The sequence below is a fragment of the Ammospiza nelsoni genome, chromosome 6 (genome assembly GCF_027579445.1).
Source record: "Ammospiza nelsoni isolate bAmmNel1 chromosome 6, bAmmNel1.pri, whole genome shotgun sequence".
Taxonomy (NCBI): domain Eukaryota; kingdom Metazoa; phylum Chordata; class Aves; order Passeriformes; family Passerellidae; genus Ammospiza; species Ammospiza nelsoni.
In genome coordinates this window covers 12513480-12527938 of record NC_080638.1, presented here as the reverse complement: position 1 = coordinate 12527938, position 14459 = coordinate 12513480, and the positions used below count along the sequence as shown (strand labels likewise).

Genomic DNA, 14459 nt, shown 5'->3' with positions numbered 1-14459 from the left:
GGTTTCGCACGGCGCTGCTGCGGCTGCCTGTCCTTCCTGCCCGCACGCAGACCCAGCCGGGGCTGCCGGGAGGGGACGATCCGGCTGCGCTCTCCCCGCGGCGGGCGGGAACCCTCACAGCGGGTCTCCGCGACATTATCAACCTCCCGCTCTACACCGCGGCCTTTGCATGCAGGCGGCAAAGTGCCACAGGAGGTTTCATTCCGGAACGCCTGCCGCGTCTCCTGGAATGACAGCCCAGGAAGGTGGGGGGAGACGGGAAACCAGGAGAACGACGTGGGAACCGCGTGCGCGGCTGCCCCTGCTGGACACGCCCCCCGTCCCTGTGACCACGCCCCATTCCCGGAGCCCCCGCCCCGCAGCGCCACCCCCGGGCCGGCAGGGGGAGCCCCGCGCAGCCGCGACGATCCGGAAAGAACCGAGCGGCGGCGGAGGCGGCCGAGCCAGGGCTGGCGGCGCGGGCGGAGCGGGCGCGATGGCGCAGCAAGTCGAGCAGCTGCGGGCGGACGGCGTGGACAAGGAGGTGCTGCGGGAGGGCACCGGGCCGCTGCCAGACTTCCGCGACGGCACCAAGGTCAGGTCTGCGGGGGAACGGGCGGGGTGGGGGATGTGGGAAGCGGAACGCGGCGGGGCAGGCGCGCATGCGCCCCCCCCCCCGCCTCCTTCGCCATGGTGACGCCACGGGCTCCTCCTGCTCCTTCAGGCCACTTTCCACTACCGGACGCTGCGGTGCGGCGATGAGGAGACGCCGGTGGACGACAGCAGGGCGCGGGGGAAGCCCATGGAGCTCATCGCCGGGAAAAAGTTCAAGCTGCCGGTGTGGGAAGCGGCGCTGCGAACCATGCGGCCCGGCGAGCGCGCACGCTTCCGCTGCGACACCAAGGTGGGCGGGCCCGGGACCTGCCGGGGGCGTGGTCTGTGCAGTGGGCGGTGACTTCGTGTGGTGGGCGCGGGTGGCGTGACCCCCAGTGCGCTCTAGGCGTGCGGTTCGAGGCTGGAGCATCCTTATGTCTTTCCCCCTGCCCTCCTCAAATTCCGGCTCCCTTCCCTCCCGCAGCACGTGGTGCTTTACCCACTGGTGTCCAAGAGCCTGCGGAACATCGCAGCAGGGAAGGACCCGCTGGAGGGGCAGCGGCACTGCTGCAGCATCGCCCAGATGCACGAGCACTACTCCCTGGGGTACCCCGACCTCGACGAGCTCCAGAAGAACCCCCAGCCCCTCATCTTTGACATCGAGGTGCTGAAGGTGAGGTGCCGGCATGGGGAGCTCGGGGTGAAAGTGTCCAGAAGACACACAGATGTGGCATGTGGGATGTAGTTTAGTAGAGGCCCTGACAGTGCAGGACTCGAGAACTCTAGAGGTCTTCTCCAACCTGAACGATTCCATGATCCTGTTCTCTGATTGCATGATGGGGTACTGGCAGGTGGAGCCACCCGGCTCCTACCAGCAGGACCCATGGGCCATGACAGATGAGGAGAAGCTCCAGGCTGTGCCCCAGATCCACAAGGAAGGCAACGAGCTGTACCGTCAGGGCAAGGTGTCTGAGGCAGCTGCCAAATACTACGATGCCATTGCCTGTCTCAAGAACCTGCAGATGAAGGTGGGTCTCCCCAGATACACACAGGCATCCTTGAGAATGCAGGGCTTGAGAGCTGCCCCTCACTCTCTCTGCTCTGTCTGCCACAGGAACAGCCAGGCTCTCCAGACTGGATTGAGCTCGACCAGAAGATCACACCCCTGCTCTTAAACTATTGCCAGTGCAAGCTGCAGTGTGAGGAGTACTACGAGGTGCTGGACCACTGCTCCTCCATCCTCAACAAGTACGAGGGTAAGGAGCCACGAGCTACCCCAGGTGGCCCTGGAGGGCACCAGGACACACCCCCAACCCTCCGCTGACCCCGGCTCTCTCCCCACAGACAATGTCAAGGCCTACTTCAAGCGGGGCAAGGCCCACGCAGCCGTGTGGAACGTGGCTGAGGCTCAGGCTGACTTTGCCAAAGTCCTGGCGCTCGACCCCTCGCTGCGCCCCGTGGTGTCCAAGGAGCTGCGGAGCCTGGAAGCGCGGCTGCGGGAGAAGGACGCCGAGGACAAGATCCGCTTTAAGGGCATCTTCTCCCAGTAGAGTCCGTGGCTGCAAGGGAGAGCCCAGTGCTCTTGGGACAGGTTCTTTTAGATATTCCACATGTGGAATGGTCATGGATGTTTATTAATGTTTAATACAGATTTTACTTATTTGAAGTCAGTGGAAATGGCCCCGGAGCTCGCCACAGCCTGGGGACACAGCCAGGGCTTATCATCACGCCAGGGATACGTGGGTGACAAGAGCCTGCTGCTTCCTGCCAACTTTTATCACTTATTTGATGTTTTTATACTTTCTGGTGGCCATGGAAGGGCGGCACTGAGCCTCAGCCCCAGCTCCAACCCGTTCATGCCTGTTCTCCATGCCACGCCATTGTCACTTATCCAGGCTGCTGCTATCATCCCTACCCGGTGTCTCCTCTTGTCATGTCAGTGTCGGGAATATTTTATATAGAGTAACAGCTTGTTTCTGCTATCTCTATAAATCTGATCATGCTATGCCAAGATAAACTGAAGTAAAACCAGTCACACCCCCTGGTCACTACAAAAATTTGCTGCTAGAGGTAGAATGAGGGGAAACCAAATTGGAGAGGGGGAAGGTATCAGCATCGGCACAGCCCACACAGCCCAGGCTCTTTTCCCTGCCCTAAATTGCTTGTGACCCAACTGCTGTGCCCCACAGCCATCTCCCTGTGGGACATGGTGTCCCTGGAGGCTCCCCAGGGCTTTTCCAGTGGATGGGAACCCTGCAGCCACAAGCACAGAGCACACTCGTGGGTGCTGGCACCTTGTCATAACATCTCTTTATTCAACACCAAAACGAAAGGGGGGGGAACAGAGGAACCACTCTGGAACCCCAACCCAGCCCTGCGCCGTGACACCGGACGGAAATAAATAGGTGGGGAGGTGCCACTCGCTCTGGGGCACAGCCACAGCCCCCAGTTCTGTGCAGGGATAATGACCCTGGGGTGCAGACCCCACTGGGCACTGCCCAATGGCCCCAAAGGACCAGAGGGGACGGGGCTGGGGGCAGCAGGGAGGACCCAGGGTGGTCCTGCCCTGAGGGGATCACTCTGGTCCTCTGGGGAGCTCTGAGCCTTGTCCCAGCACCCCCTGGCCTCAGGGGACCCAGCACCCTCATCTCCTTGCGATGGCCTCATGGCCCAGCACCAGCTCTGTCCCCAGGTGCTCCTTGCTGGGAAATCAGGGATGTGGCAGAAGGGGGACATGGCCGTGCCACCCTCACTCCTCACCCTCCAGCTTGAGGCTGATGCTGCGGGGCTTGGTCCGGGAAAAGCCGGGGGGTGCTGAGGGGGGCCCCCCATCCCGCTCTGCCTGGCTGGAGCCCCGGGAGCGCAGGAGCTGGCTCTGCTTCCGCAGGAAGTCGACAGGCGCCGGGCAGCCATAGGTGCCTTTGCCCAGCACAGGCCGTGGGGGGCCCTTGGGGGAGTGAGCCAGGGCTGCGGCTTCCAGCTGGGCCAGGTGGGCAACATAACCCTCAGAGAGGAACTGCAGGACACACAGACAGCCTGAGCCAGTGGCCACGGCTGGCTGGTGGGGTCAGCCATCATCCCCTATGTCCCCAGTCTGTCCCCAGCCCTGCCACCACCGTACCTGGCACTGGTTGTGGAACTTCTTGACGGCCCGTCCCACAATGTAGATGTGTGCTGGCGCGAGTCCCAGTGAGCTGTAGACGGAGACATCCTTGGTGGAGCCGTAGCCAGCGACTATGGAGATCTCTGCCTGCCCAGGGACAAGAGCATTAGGGCAAGGAACAGCCCTTCCCAGGGACAGCTACCCCTAAGGGCTTGGACACCCTCATGTTAAGAGGGATAGCTGGAAGCTGTCCCGAGAAGCTTCCAGCTCCGCCATGGCAATGCAGTCCAGCTCCCAGCATTCCCACCAGGATTCAGCACAGCGCCCACCACCCCAGCACCAGCCCTGTGTCCCGGCAGCACCCCCATGGCCACCTCGGTGCGCAGGCTCTGCAGGAAGGCGGCTTTCTGGCGCAGCGGGTCGTGGGTGAGCCCGTCGCAGAAGGACACGGCGCCGTGGGGGAAGTTGTGCTGTGAGAGCCAGGCCACCACGCGGTGCTTCTGCATGTCGGGGCGCCCTGTCACGTAGATGATCATGTACCCCGAGTCCTGCCAGTGCCTAGGAGGGGACATGGGTGGCTGCCAGGAGCCTGTGTGGAGACAGTCCTGCTATGGGAGCTGGGATCTCCCAGTACAGCATGTATGGGTGCTGCCTCCAAAACCTCCCTGCTCCCAGGGATTTTATCAAGGAGAAGGCCCAGCAGAGCTCTGGGGACCACATTTAAACTTGGACAGGATTATTTTCCACAATAGGGCACCAGCACAGAGATGATGTTGTGCTGGAGGCAAGGGAGCGGTGGAATACCCTGCCCCTTCTCCCTGCTCTGACACTCCGCAGCTGAGTTGTCACACCATGAAAGATGGGGAAACTAAATCGCTGACAGAAGGGCACCCACCTTACCACGTCCACAGCCCCGGCTCGCACTTTGGGGTCACTGCCCATGATGGAGACGCTGGCAGTGAAGGAGCCATCGATGCTGAACACAACAGACTCCGTGCCACGGGCCACCACGGTCAGGTACGCCTCAGCATAGCTGTGGTCCCCTCTGCAAAGGCAGTGATGGTGGCTCAGCACCAGCTCTCCTGCCAGAGCAGCAGGTGTAGCTCTGCCAGAAGGGCTGCAGGAGAAACTGAGGCAACGCCTCACCTGACCACCATGCGCACAGGGTAGATCCCAATGGCCAGAGCCTTGTCTGGAGGGATGGTGAAGGTCACGCGCCCACTGCCACTCGTCACCTCGGTGCCATAGTACAGCCACTTCCCTGACAGTGGCTGTGTCATGATGTAGATGTCCACCTGAGAGAGGGAAATGGGCTGGGTAAAGGCTGGACCCCCACATCCTGCTGCATCCCTGCACAAGTCCTTACAACCTTCTGCCGCCACCCTACACAGGGTCCTGCTAACCATATCCTTCCCCTGCTGTGGGTGACACCAGCCCCATGCCCAGTCCTGGACATCCCACCCTGTTTGAGGGGTCCTGGTGGCCCCTGAGCCCAGCAATACCTTCTCTCCAGTCAGTGTCACCACGTCCAGGGGTCCGTACATGAAGCGCCCGCTGAGGACCTGCGCTTTGCCCTCACACACAATGACATCGCAGGCACGGTGGTTGGCCGTCACGTTCTGCAGGCACATGGGATGTTCAGCAGCTCCTGGGGGAGCTCCTGAGGCGCCACAGGGACACCACAGGGCTGTGGGATTGTCCCAGAACCCACACACCCCAGGATGCCCCAGGTGGCCTCCAGCTGGCCACATACCCGGATCTTCACTTGGGTGCGCTTGCGCTGCCACTTCTCCCGCGGGATGGCGGGGCTGTAGATGGAGCTCTCCTCGCTCTCCGCAGGCTGTGGCCCCTCCTTCTCCATCACCTGCCAGCAGCGCGGGACCGGCTCAGCCTCCATCGGCCCCGGCCTGCCACCCACCCCACCGGGCCCGCCGTACCTGGCGCAGGATGAAGGCCACCACGTCGGAGGATTCCCAGTAGCTGGCATGGAAGAGGTGGGGCAGGGTGATGGTGGGGAAGGCAGTCAGGGCGTCGGGGCAGTACAGAGAGTAGTCAATGCGCTTCGGGCCCCACCAGCGCTCCAGGACTGCAGGGAGAACTGGAATGAAGCCTTTTCCAGACCTCATCCCCTGTTGGGCTGCCTAAGGTGTCCACATGGGATAGGGTGGGTGGGGATGACACTTACTCTTGACAACCTCGCTGGTGCTGGCAGGAGTGGGGGGCTCTGCCGGGTCATTGCCCTTCCAGAAGCCCCCAAAGCTGCCAGTGGGGGTAGGGGGAGCAGCCACATCCACTTTGGGCAGGAACAGGGCAGAGTGTGTCTGCAGGGCCTCCGCTGAAGAGAGAGCTGGGTGAGCACACCCAGAGCCCCTGGGGACACACACCACCCCAAAACGCCCCTCCTGCAGAGCCCCAGAGCAGTGGGAAGGGCTTGCACATCCCCCTACCCGCACCCACCCAGGATGTGGGTGCTCTGGGTACCCTGACGTGGCCCCAGGATGCCTGGCACCAGCCTGGTGGGAACTTGCTCACCCAACAGGGACGAGGTGCCGTCACCCAGGGGGTACTTCTGGTATCGGGGCACGCTGAGCGGGGGCACAGCATGGAAGGCCTTGGCCAGGAGAGGCTCCAGGCGGGAGGCGCAGGGATCGGCGGCGTGGAAGAGGTTGTAGATCTGCTCACAGGCAGGACGCAGCTGGGCCACTGCAGCACAGAGCAGGGTCAGGGGCACCAGGAGCAAAATACCCAGGAGGGGTAAAGCAGGACAGAGCAAAAGGAAAGGCTGGACAGGGAAATTTGGGGCACCAGAGATAGGCTGAGGCTGGCACAGAGCAGGAACACTCAGCCACCCACCAACACCCACACAGCCAGGGCTGGGCATGCAAGGGGCTCAAACCCAAGCAGGGCTCTCTGGGTTGGTCCTGAGGAGCTCAGGCTTGTCAGGTGAGCGTGACTCAGGGACCTGAGCCCTGCAGGGAGGGTCAGGGGCTGGCACCGCGGCAGGCAGGGATGCTCACCATCCAGAGCAGGCATGACGGTCTTGCGCAGAGCGAGCACCAGCCCCAATGGGGAACCGAAGAGGAAGAAGCCGGATACCTTAAATTCGAGGCGGGTGCTGGCACCCTCTGCCCCATCCAGCGCCACGGCACTGCTCCGGGGTGCCTCTGCCTCCAGCGGGGCCTCACTGGCCTGCAGGCTGGGACAGCAGAGACAGTGGGCATGGGGAGGGATGGCAACATCGATTCCCACCATCCTGAAGGCAAAGCTGTGCCTGGTGTGGCCCTGTTATCCCAGAGGAGCTCCAGTAAGATCCCCCCAGGGCAGGTAGCCTCCATGAAATGCTCCTTCCCAGCCTGGAGCAAATGGGAATTGTGCCCTTTCGATAAAGGACAGTATAGCCAACCATCGCCCTTGGGCTCACCTGCTTGTGGAGCTGTGCTGCTGGCTGTCCCCCTGTGCCCCTGGGGCTTCAGGGCTGGCCTGGCCCAATACTGGCGCTCCCTCTGTCCCATCAGCCAGTGGGTCCAGGCCACCACACTGCTCTGGGGAGATGGGTTCTGTGCTCTGCAGGGAAAGGCAGCAAACACCCAGATCCCATGTAGCCTCCAGTGCACCCCCAAACCCTCCCCAGGGGGTGTTGGAATGCAAGGCACTCACCAGACTGCCACGGCGGCTGCTGCTCCGGCTGCCCCCCGAGCCCGCCCGGCTCTGGCACAGGGCATCAAATCCCAGGATGCCGCCCACACAGTCCCCCAGCAGCACCACCTGCAGAAACCACAGATCCTTGAGGAAGGTGAAACCCCCAAACCCTCCATGCAGGGTCACAGCTGGACCCCAGAGCCAAGCTTCCCCCCAGATTCCACCTCACCTGGCCGCAGAAGCCAGTGCCCTCTCCAGAGTGCAGGAAGGCTGTGTAGGCCTGGTTGGCACGGGTGATGACAGTGCCCACGGCCTGCTGGTAGGTGCCTGAGGAGGTGGCCAGCAGTGGGAGTGCTGCCAGTGGGATGTGGTCCTGGCTGCTGGACAGGCTGTCCCTGTCATGGCTGTAAGGGCTGAGCCTGAGGGGACACAGTGAGGGATGAACGTGACTGTTCTGATGTCCTCATCCCACTGCATGGTACTGGTTCATCCCGGATGCCATACCAGGAGTAATCCCCATCCTGTTCCCTCCCACCACGAGACACTTGCTCATCCAGGATGCTGTATCCAGAGTTACCCCATTCCATCCAATTCTATGCCATTTCATGCTGCCTTTATGTCCCCATCTCTCTGCACAATGCTTGCTCAACCCAGGAAGCTGCATGAGGAGTTAACCCCCATCCTATCCCATCCCATCCTACCCCACTGTCCTCATCCCACACCAAAATACCTGCATGTCCTGGAATACCACACCAGGAATTATATGTATCCCATCCCATCTCATGACACAACACTGGCTTGGCCCAAGACACTGCACCAGGAGTTAACCTCCACCCCCTCTCCAGTCCTTAATGTCCCACCAGAAGTGAAGTCCCCTCTCCAAGGATACCAGCTCCCCGGCCCCCTGCTTTCCCAGTGGGAATCCGTACTTGGAGACAAGGGTGTAGGCTGCAGCACAGATGGGCGGGCAGGGCACCAGGCGCAGGGCCACATGTCCCAGTGCCTCGGGAAAGTGGACACGGGTGACAGCATCAAAGGTGGCTGCCAGAGTCTGCACATCCGCCTGCTTGGAGCCCGGCTCGCCTGCTCCCTGATCCAGGATGTTCCCACTGTGGAGGATGAGGAAGAGCGCGTGGATCCGGCACATCTGCTCCGTGCTCTCTGCCGTGCCTCCCTGCAGGAAGGAGAGCAGTCAAGTTGGGGGACATGGCAGGAGGGCAAGGCCCAAGGGAGGGGACACGCACCTCAGGGAAGCTGGATGTTCCCAATCCTTCACCATCTCCCTTGGCAGCGCTGGCTCCATCCCCTGTAAGCACACAGTGAGGTAGCTGGGGTCTCCAGGTGGGAATCAGGCCCCTCCCAGGACATCCACCCCAGGATTTGGGGCCAGAGCACCCCCAGAGCTCACCCAGTGCCTCATCCAGCTCTGCTGGCCGCTCAAGGGTGTCCAAGAAGTCATTGGAGCTCCACTTGGTCATCTCCTTGGCAAAGACCTCGTCGCTGTCAGACAGATCCTCTGCAGAGGCAGGAGGGAAGCGTGGGTGGGGGGACACCCCTGTGCCTGCATTCCCATCCTCAGATGCACTTGCCCCCACCCAGCCTGTTCCAGCATAGTGCCAGTACCATGGGCATCGAAAAATTCCTCTTCGGAGCTGTTCTCTGAGTCCCGGGCAATGTTCTGCATCCGCCACTCCGACAGGCTCTGAGGAGACACGCCCCCTGCCACCCATGGGGGGTCAGCACTCACAGCCCCCTGCTGCGAGAGAGACCCCCTCTCCTGCCCCACAGCTCCCCCTTGGTCATGGACCCAGATGCCCAGGGAGATCTGGAGCCATCCCTGTGTCCCTCAGAATCCCTCCTTGGGAGATCTGTGACCATCCCTAGGAAACCCAAAGCCCCAGCCCAGGAGACCCAAGCCAGGCAAAACAGTCCCCTGACACATCTCCTATAGAGAACTGCAGCATCCAGGGCAAAACCACCCCGGACCTGGTCTCACCTCCATGCTGGGAAGAGTAGGAAGACCGGGAGGAGGTGGACCACTGCTTGGCAAAGGTATCATCCGAGGGGGTATCGGTCCCTGCCTGCAGCTCAGCCTCCTCCTGACCGCCAGGACCATCTGGCTCCGGCTGCCCCTCGGGGCTGACCCCAGCCGCGGGTGGCTCCTCGCCCTCGCCACACTTGGCCATCTTCTGTGCCAGCATGCGCGCCGTCTCCTCCTCCAGCTGCCGGATGTCCTCCATCGTCAGGTCCGTCCACTCGTCCTGCCAGCACCAGGCTTGGCGGTGGGCGCGCAGCATCACCTTCCTCAAGCCTGGGGGGAGAGTCCAGTGTGATCCCACTGCTGCCCAAATGATCCTCCAGCAACCCCCGGGTCTGAACTCACCCACGTCATGGATGAACTGCTCGATCTTGGACTGCATCCCCCAGTATCGGAACTCCACCTTGCAGAGCTTGTAGGCGCACATGAGGGGCCCGCTGGCTGCTGCTGCCTCCAGCCAGTCATCCCCCAGCGGCCCCCGGCCCGTCTTGGATGAGTGGTAGAGCTTGGGATCCTCCTCAGGTTTGTATTCCCCGGGGGAGATGGGATCACGCACAATGTCGATGGTGTCTGTGGGGGGAACGGCACTTGTCACCCCGCCGTGCTTGGCAAGGGGGCATAGGTAGGAAAATAAGGAAAAAGGGACAAAATTAAGGTCAAATTATTCCCATGAGCCATGCACCCAACGCAGCTGGCAGCAAACACTCTCTGTCTGAGAATTCTAAAATCTTGGAGTTCTGGAATCATAGAAACCTGGAATAGCTTTGGTTGGAAGGGACCTTAGGGATCATCTCATTCCACCCCCTGCCATGGGCAGGGACACCTTCCACTATCCCAGGCTGCTGCAAGCCCCATCCAACCTGGCCTTGGACACTTCCAGGGATGGAGCACCCACAGTTCTTCTGGGCACCCTGTGTCAGGGCCTCACCACTCTCACAGGCAAGAATTTCCTAATAGAACATATAAAATCCCATGGCTGGAACATCACAGCCACCCTTAGTGCAGCCAAAGACATCTCTTTCCCCACGTGGGATCCCAATCCAGCACCCCAGGGAGCAGCACAGGGAGGGAGGGTCTGGGAGCTGGGGAGAGCTGAGGCTGACACACATACACACATTAGCTGGCAGATCTGGCAGCTGCAGAGTGATCCCAGCCACCCTGGGGGACATGGGGGGTGACAACAGGGAAAGCACATGGGGAAAAGTTGGCACAGTTCCTGGCTCCCCACCAAAAAGCCCAAAGGTCCCCCAAAACCAGGGCACAGCAAAACCACCATGTGACACAGGAGCCTCCAGAGAGCTGGGGGTGGGGAAAAGGAAATGAGCCCCATCTCTAGACAAAAGCAACCTTTCCCAAATGAGGGTGAGCTCCCCCCAAATGAGGATGACCTCCCAAGACGAGAGAAAGGCTCCTGAAGGACACCCAGGAAAACATGCTCCAACAGCTGTTTGGGCTCAATCCAGCACAAAATCTGCTAGAATTTGGCATTTCCAGCCCTGTCTCTAGGTCATGGTCTGGGGGATCCCAGGGCACCCCACTCATTCCCAGTACCATCCTGCAGCCCTGTCCCCAATTCTAGGATGTGCCAAGCCCATTTATTTGCCCTCCTTGATGTCCCTAAGGTGCTGTCAGCCCCTCTTCCTCCAGCTTGGACTGAAAAAAGGGAGGGAAAAGAAAACGAGAGATGCCCTGAATCCACAAAAATGATGCAATGCACAGCATGATGCCAAGCATCTTGGATAATAGCAGCAAAGAGCTGGGATAGGACCTGCTGTCCCCAAGCAGCTCCTGGCAGTGTCATTCTCATCGCAATCCAACTCCCTCTGCTTTTGCCATTGGGAGAAAGCTGCCAAGGAAGCAGTTATCCCTGCGGATCACCCAGACCATGTTTTTCCACTGCCCTTTGAAACAGGAGAGGGGTTTAAATCTGTCAGTGCTACAAGACACCAGGGCAGAGAAATCCCAGTGGGATCCACATTGGGGCTGGACCCACTTCAACCCTCCTCCCTGCGGAAGGCAGCAGCCATTGGAGATGCTGAGTGCCCTGTGGAATGCCCACTGGACGGGCACAGAGAGTGGAAAACCAGGCAGTGGGCACGGGGCCATGCCCTGATGCCGTCTGCTTGGCCCTGGGGGCTTCCTGAGGGCAGTAGGGGCAGAATTCCTGCCCCCAGGTCGCAGCCATCGGTATCCCGGCCGGACATCCCCAGTGCCGCAAGAGCCGGGGAGAGAAATAGGTCAGATGAATCATTTCCTCCGAGTGCCTATTTTGGGCTTCCATTTTAAGAGGCAGCACGTCACACTCCACACTCTGGCGCCTGAACTGACCATGTCCAACACCACTGAGAATGGGAACTCTGTGCACAGGGAAGAATCCCACCCCAAGCTCCCCGTTCTACCCATCATCCCAGCACAAAGGAGGCAGACAGCGAACTGGAGCAAAGCCCTGGGGAGAGGAGAAGCAGGGCAGGGAGTAGGAAAATGGGGACATGCTTTTCCAGCTCTCCCTGCTCCAGCTGATCCAAAACACCTCACAGGACCCAGGGGTCCCATGTACACCAGGAGAGACTGAGAAGGCAAATCCATGCCAGAACAAGGGTGGGACACGGAAGGAGAGGGGAGTAGGCTGGCACTAGAAAGGAGAAGCTGCAAACAGAAATAGAGGCAAGGGAAGAGGCAGAGGACAAAACTGTCCCTGAAAATATCTTTAATGTGGAACTTAATTCGGCAGCGCTGAGAGGGAGCAGGCACGGAGCTTGGAGCAGGGAACCTAGGGCAGGGAGCTCAGGATCCAGGGAGCTCTTCCCTTCCAGCATCCCTAAAACATGAGGGCCAGCAAGAAGAGTGAAGTTGAGTCCCTAAGGTCCCATCACAACCACACACCCATCCCAAAAGCATTATGTGGGAATCCCAGCAGCCACAGAGTCCCACCCAGTTCCCCAAGCCAGCCATACCCACCCAAAATCCTCTGCCTCTTCTCTGCGGCGCTCAGGTTGAAGATGTTGGTCTGCTGCCCCGCATCCGGGCGGTAGTATGTCTCAATCTCAATGGAAAACTTCTCCACGAAGGGACACGTGTACCTGGAGGAGCACAGGACTGAGCCAAGGGGCACGGCCAGTCCTGCAGCCCACCCCGCCGCCTCCCAGCTCCCACCTGGTGCGAGTGTAGGGATAAGCATTCCAGGATTCCTCCTCCACCTGGAGCGCGGCTTTGGGGAGCAGAGCCCGGAACCAGCTGGGGATGTGGGAGCCCACGTGGTAGATCTTGTGGGTGTACTGGCCACTGCCCCCAGGGCCATCGCTGTAGGGCCGGTTGGCCAGGATCTCCACGCCGCTGCCCTCGCCACTCGACTCCTCCCGGCTCTTCTTCTGCACAGAGACGATGGCTCGGTGCGGCCCCTCCAAGCCCCGAGACCCCACCCCCACGGGGGCCCAGGGTCCGTGTACACTCCTGCCCCATGTGCCGGCATCCACCGGCCCCACACCTGCTCACAGCACCCTCTGCTTGGCTCACTGGTCCCAAACCCGCCCAGAGCCTCAGTGAAACCCCTGCAATCTGCAAGGGTGATCCTTTGGGATCAGCCTCAGCCCCCTGCCGTGCCCCTCCAGGCTCCATGCTCAGCCCTACAGCTCCCCACACTCTGCCCCACAGCCCCCTTACACCCTCCAGCACCCCATGCTCAGCCTCACAGTCCCCTGTGCACCCTCAGGCTCAGCCCCTGCATCCCTCATGCCTCCCCACAGCCCTCTACACCCTTCAGGCCACACTCTCCAGCCTCTCCCAGCTTCCTGCACCCCCTCAGTCACAGTGCCCAGATCCCTGCACCCCTCCAGCTCCCCATGCCCAGCCCCACAGCCCTGTGCACCCCTCAGTCACAGTGCCCAGATCCCTGCACCCCTCCAGCTCCCCCTGCCCAGCCCCACAGCTCTGTGCACCCCATCAGGCTCGGCCCTTGGTCCCCACACCCCTCAGGCTCAGCCCCGCAAGCCCACACCCGTGCAGTCCCCAGGCTCACCCCCCAGACCCTGCATCCCCAGGCCCCCCCGCTCAGCCCCGCAGCTCCCCCGAGCCCTCACGCTCAGCCCCGCATTCCCACCTGGATCATGTACAGCTGGGCCACCTGGTACTCCTCCAGGCTCATAGGCAGCAGGATGTGGTACTCCTTGATCAGCATGGCGGCGGCGGGGCACAGCGGGGGCAGCTCCTGAGGGGGTTTCCGTTACACCGGACCGGGCCGGCTCCGGGACAGCTCGGGCCGGTTCGGCACCCCTTCAGAACTGCTCGGGGCGCACTCAGCTCAGCCCGGTACGGGTTCGGCCCGTCTCGGAGCCGCTCCGTCCCCGGGTTCGGCTGACTCCGGTATCGCTCGGCTCCGGGTTCGGTTCAGTCCGGTATCGCTCGGCTGCGCTCGGTCCCGGGTTCGGCCCGGCTCGGCACCACGCTCGGCTGAGTTCGGTACCGCCCGGCACCGCTCGGCCCCAGGTTCGGCCCGGCTCGGAAAAGCCCGGCCCCGGGTTCGGCGGAGTCTGGTACCGCTCGGCTCCCGGTTCGGTTCAGTCTGGTACCGCTCGGCCACCCTCGGCTCCGGGTTCGGCCCGGCTCAGTCCCGCGTTTGGCTCAGTCCGGTACCGCTCGGCCCCTCTCGGCCCCGGGTTCGGCCCGGCTCGGCCCCACTGGTCTCGGCTCCGTTGCCATGGCAACGCGGCCCCTTCCACTCCCCCCGCCCGCCCGGTCCCCGCCGCCCCCCAGCCCCACCAAACCTGCGCCGCTCCGCACCGGCCCCTCGGATCGTGACATCACAGCCCGTTCCCACGGCGACAGCCGTGACGTATGGAGGTGAGGGGGGGGGGGCCGTGACGTCAGAGAGCGGAAGGCAGCGAGCGCCACTCACGGGCGCTCCGCGTGTACCGGCACCGCCGCCCCCGGAAAAACCCGGTGTTTTATTTTAAAAGCCACTCTTTTAAGTGATCAACGAGTGGTCCGATCACTCCTGCACTCTCAGCTCCGGGACACCCACCCAGCGCGGCTCCAAACCCCCCCCGACTCCCCCACCTCTACCCCGCGTCCCACCATCGCCATCGGGACCCAGCCCGCGGGGACACATCG

The 14459-nt window shown here is 61.8% G+C and overlaps 2 protein-coding genes across 3 annotated transcripts; one reads left to right on the top strand and one right to left on the bottom strand.

The window, feature by feature from the left end:
• Positions 1 to 403: 403 nt before the first annotated feature.
• Positions 404 to 2630, top strand: AIP (aryl hydrocarbon receptor interacting protein). The gene is made up of 6 exons (XM_059473450.1): positions 404 to 574; positions 704 to 883; positions 1058 to 1246; positions 1425 to 1601; positions 1688 to 1829; positions 1918 to 2630. Exons 1-6 carry the CDS (start codon positions 476 to 478, stop codon positions 2121 to 2123), a joined length of 993 nt encoding a protein of 330 aa, XP_059329433.1. The 5' UTR covers positions 404 to 475; the 3' UTR covers positions 2124 to 2630.
• Positions 2631 to 2868: 238 nt separating this feature from the next.
• PITPNM1 (phosphatidylinositol transfer protein membrane associated 1) lies at positions 2869 to 14050 on the bottom strand. 2 transcript variants are annotated; one of them, XM_059473446.1, is made up of 23 exons: positions 13450 to 14050; positions 12507 to 12721; positions 12312 to 12433; positions 9699 to 9923; positions 9312 to 9626; positions 8939 to 9034; positions 8724 to 8831; positions 8560 to 8621; positions 8245 to 8489; positions 7545 to 7734; positions 7334 to 7441; positions 7098 to 7240; positions 6694 to 6872; positions 6209 to 6379; positions 5862 to 6011; positions 5614 to 5762; positions 5430 to 5540; positions 5179 to 5295; positions 4823 to 4971; positions 4572 to 4721; positions 4051 to 4234; positions 3695 to 3823; positions 2869 to 3589 (listed from the first exon to the last, which is right to left on the bottom strand). In XM_059473446.1, exons 1-23 carry the CDS (start codon positions 13525 to 13527, stop codon positions 3323 to 3325), a joined length of 3663 nt encoding a protein of 1220 aa, XP_059329429.1. In that variant the 5' UTR covers positions 13528 to 14050; the 3' UTR covers positions 2869 to 3322. The 2 variants fall into 2 exon arrangements, 1 of the variants encoding a protein (XP_059329429.1); XR_009418577.1 differs by lacking the exon at positions 4051 to 4234 and having other exon boundaries at positions 3470 to 3589.
• Positions 14051 to 14459: the final 409 nt, after the last annotated feature.

Coding starts and splice junctions, on each gene's coding strand:
- AIP (XM_059473450.1), top strand. CDS start 476: ATGGCGCAGCAAGTCGAGCAGCTGCGGGCGGACGGCGTGGACAAGGAG. Junction 575..703: donor ACTTCCGCGACGGCACCAAG/GTCAGGTCTGCG, acceptor CTGCTCCTTCAG/GCCACTTTCCACTACCGGAC. Junction 1,247..1,424: donor TTGACATCGAGGTGCTGAAG/GTGAGGTGCCGG, acceptor GGGTACTGGCAG/GTGGAGCCACCCGGCTCCTA.
- PITPNM1 (XM_059473446.1), bottom strand. CDS start 13,527: ATGCTGATCAAGGAGTACCACATCCTGCTGCCTATGAGCCTGGAGGAG. Junction 8,832..8,938: donor GGAATTTTTCGATGCCCATG/GTACTGGCACTA, acceptor CTGCCTCTGCAG/AGGATCTGTCTGACAGCGAC. Junction 6,380..6,693: donor CGTCATGCCTGCTCTGGATG/GTGAGCATCCCT, acceptor TCTGTGCTGCAG/TGGCCCAGCTGCGTCCTGCC.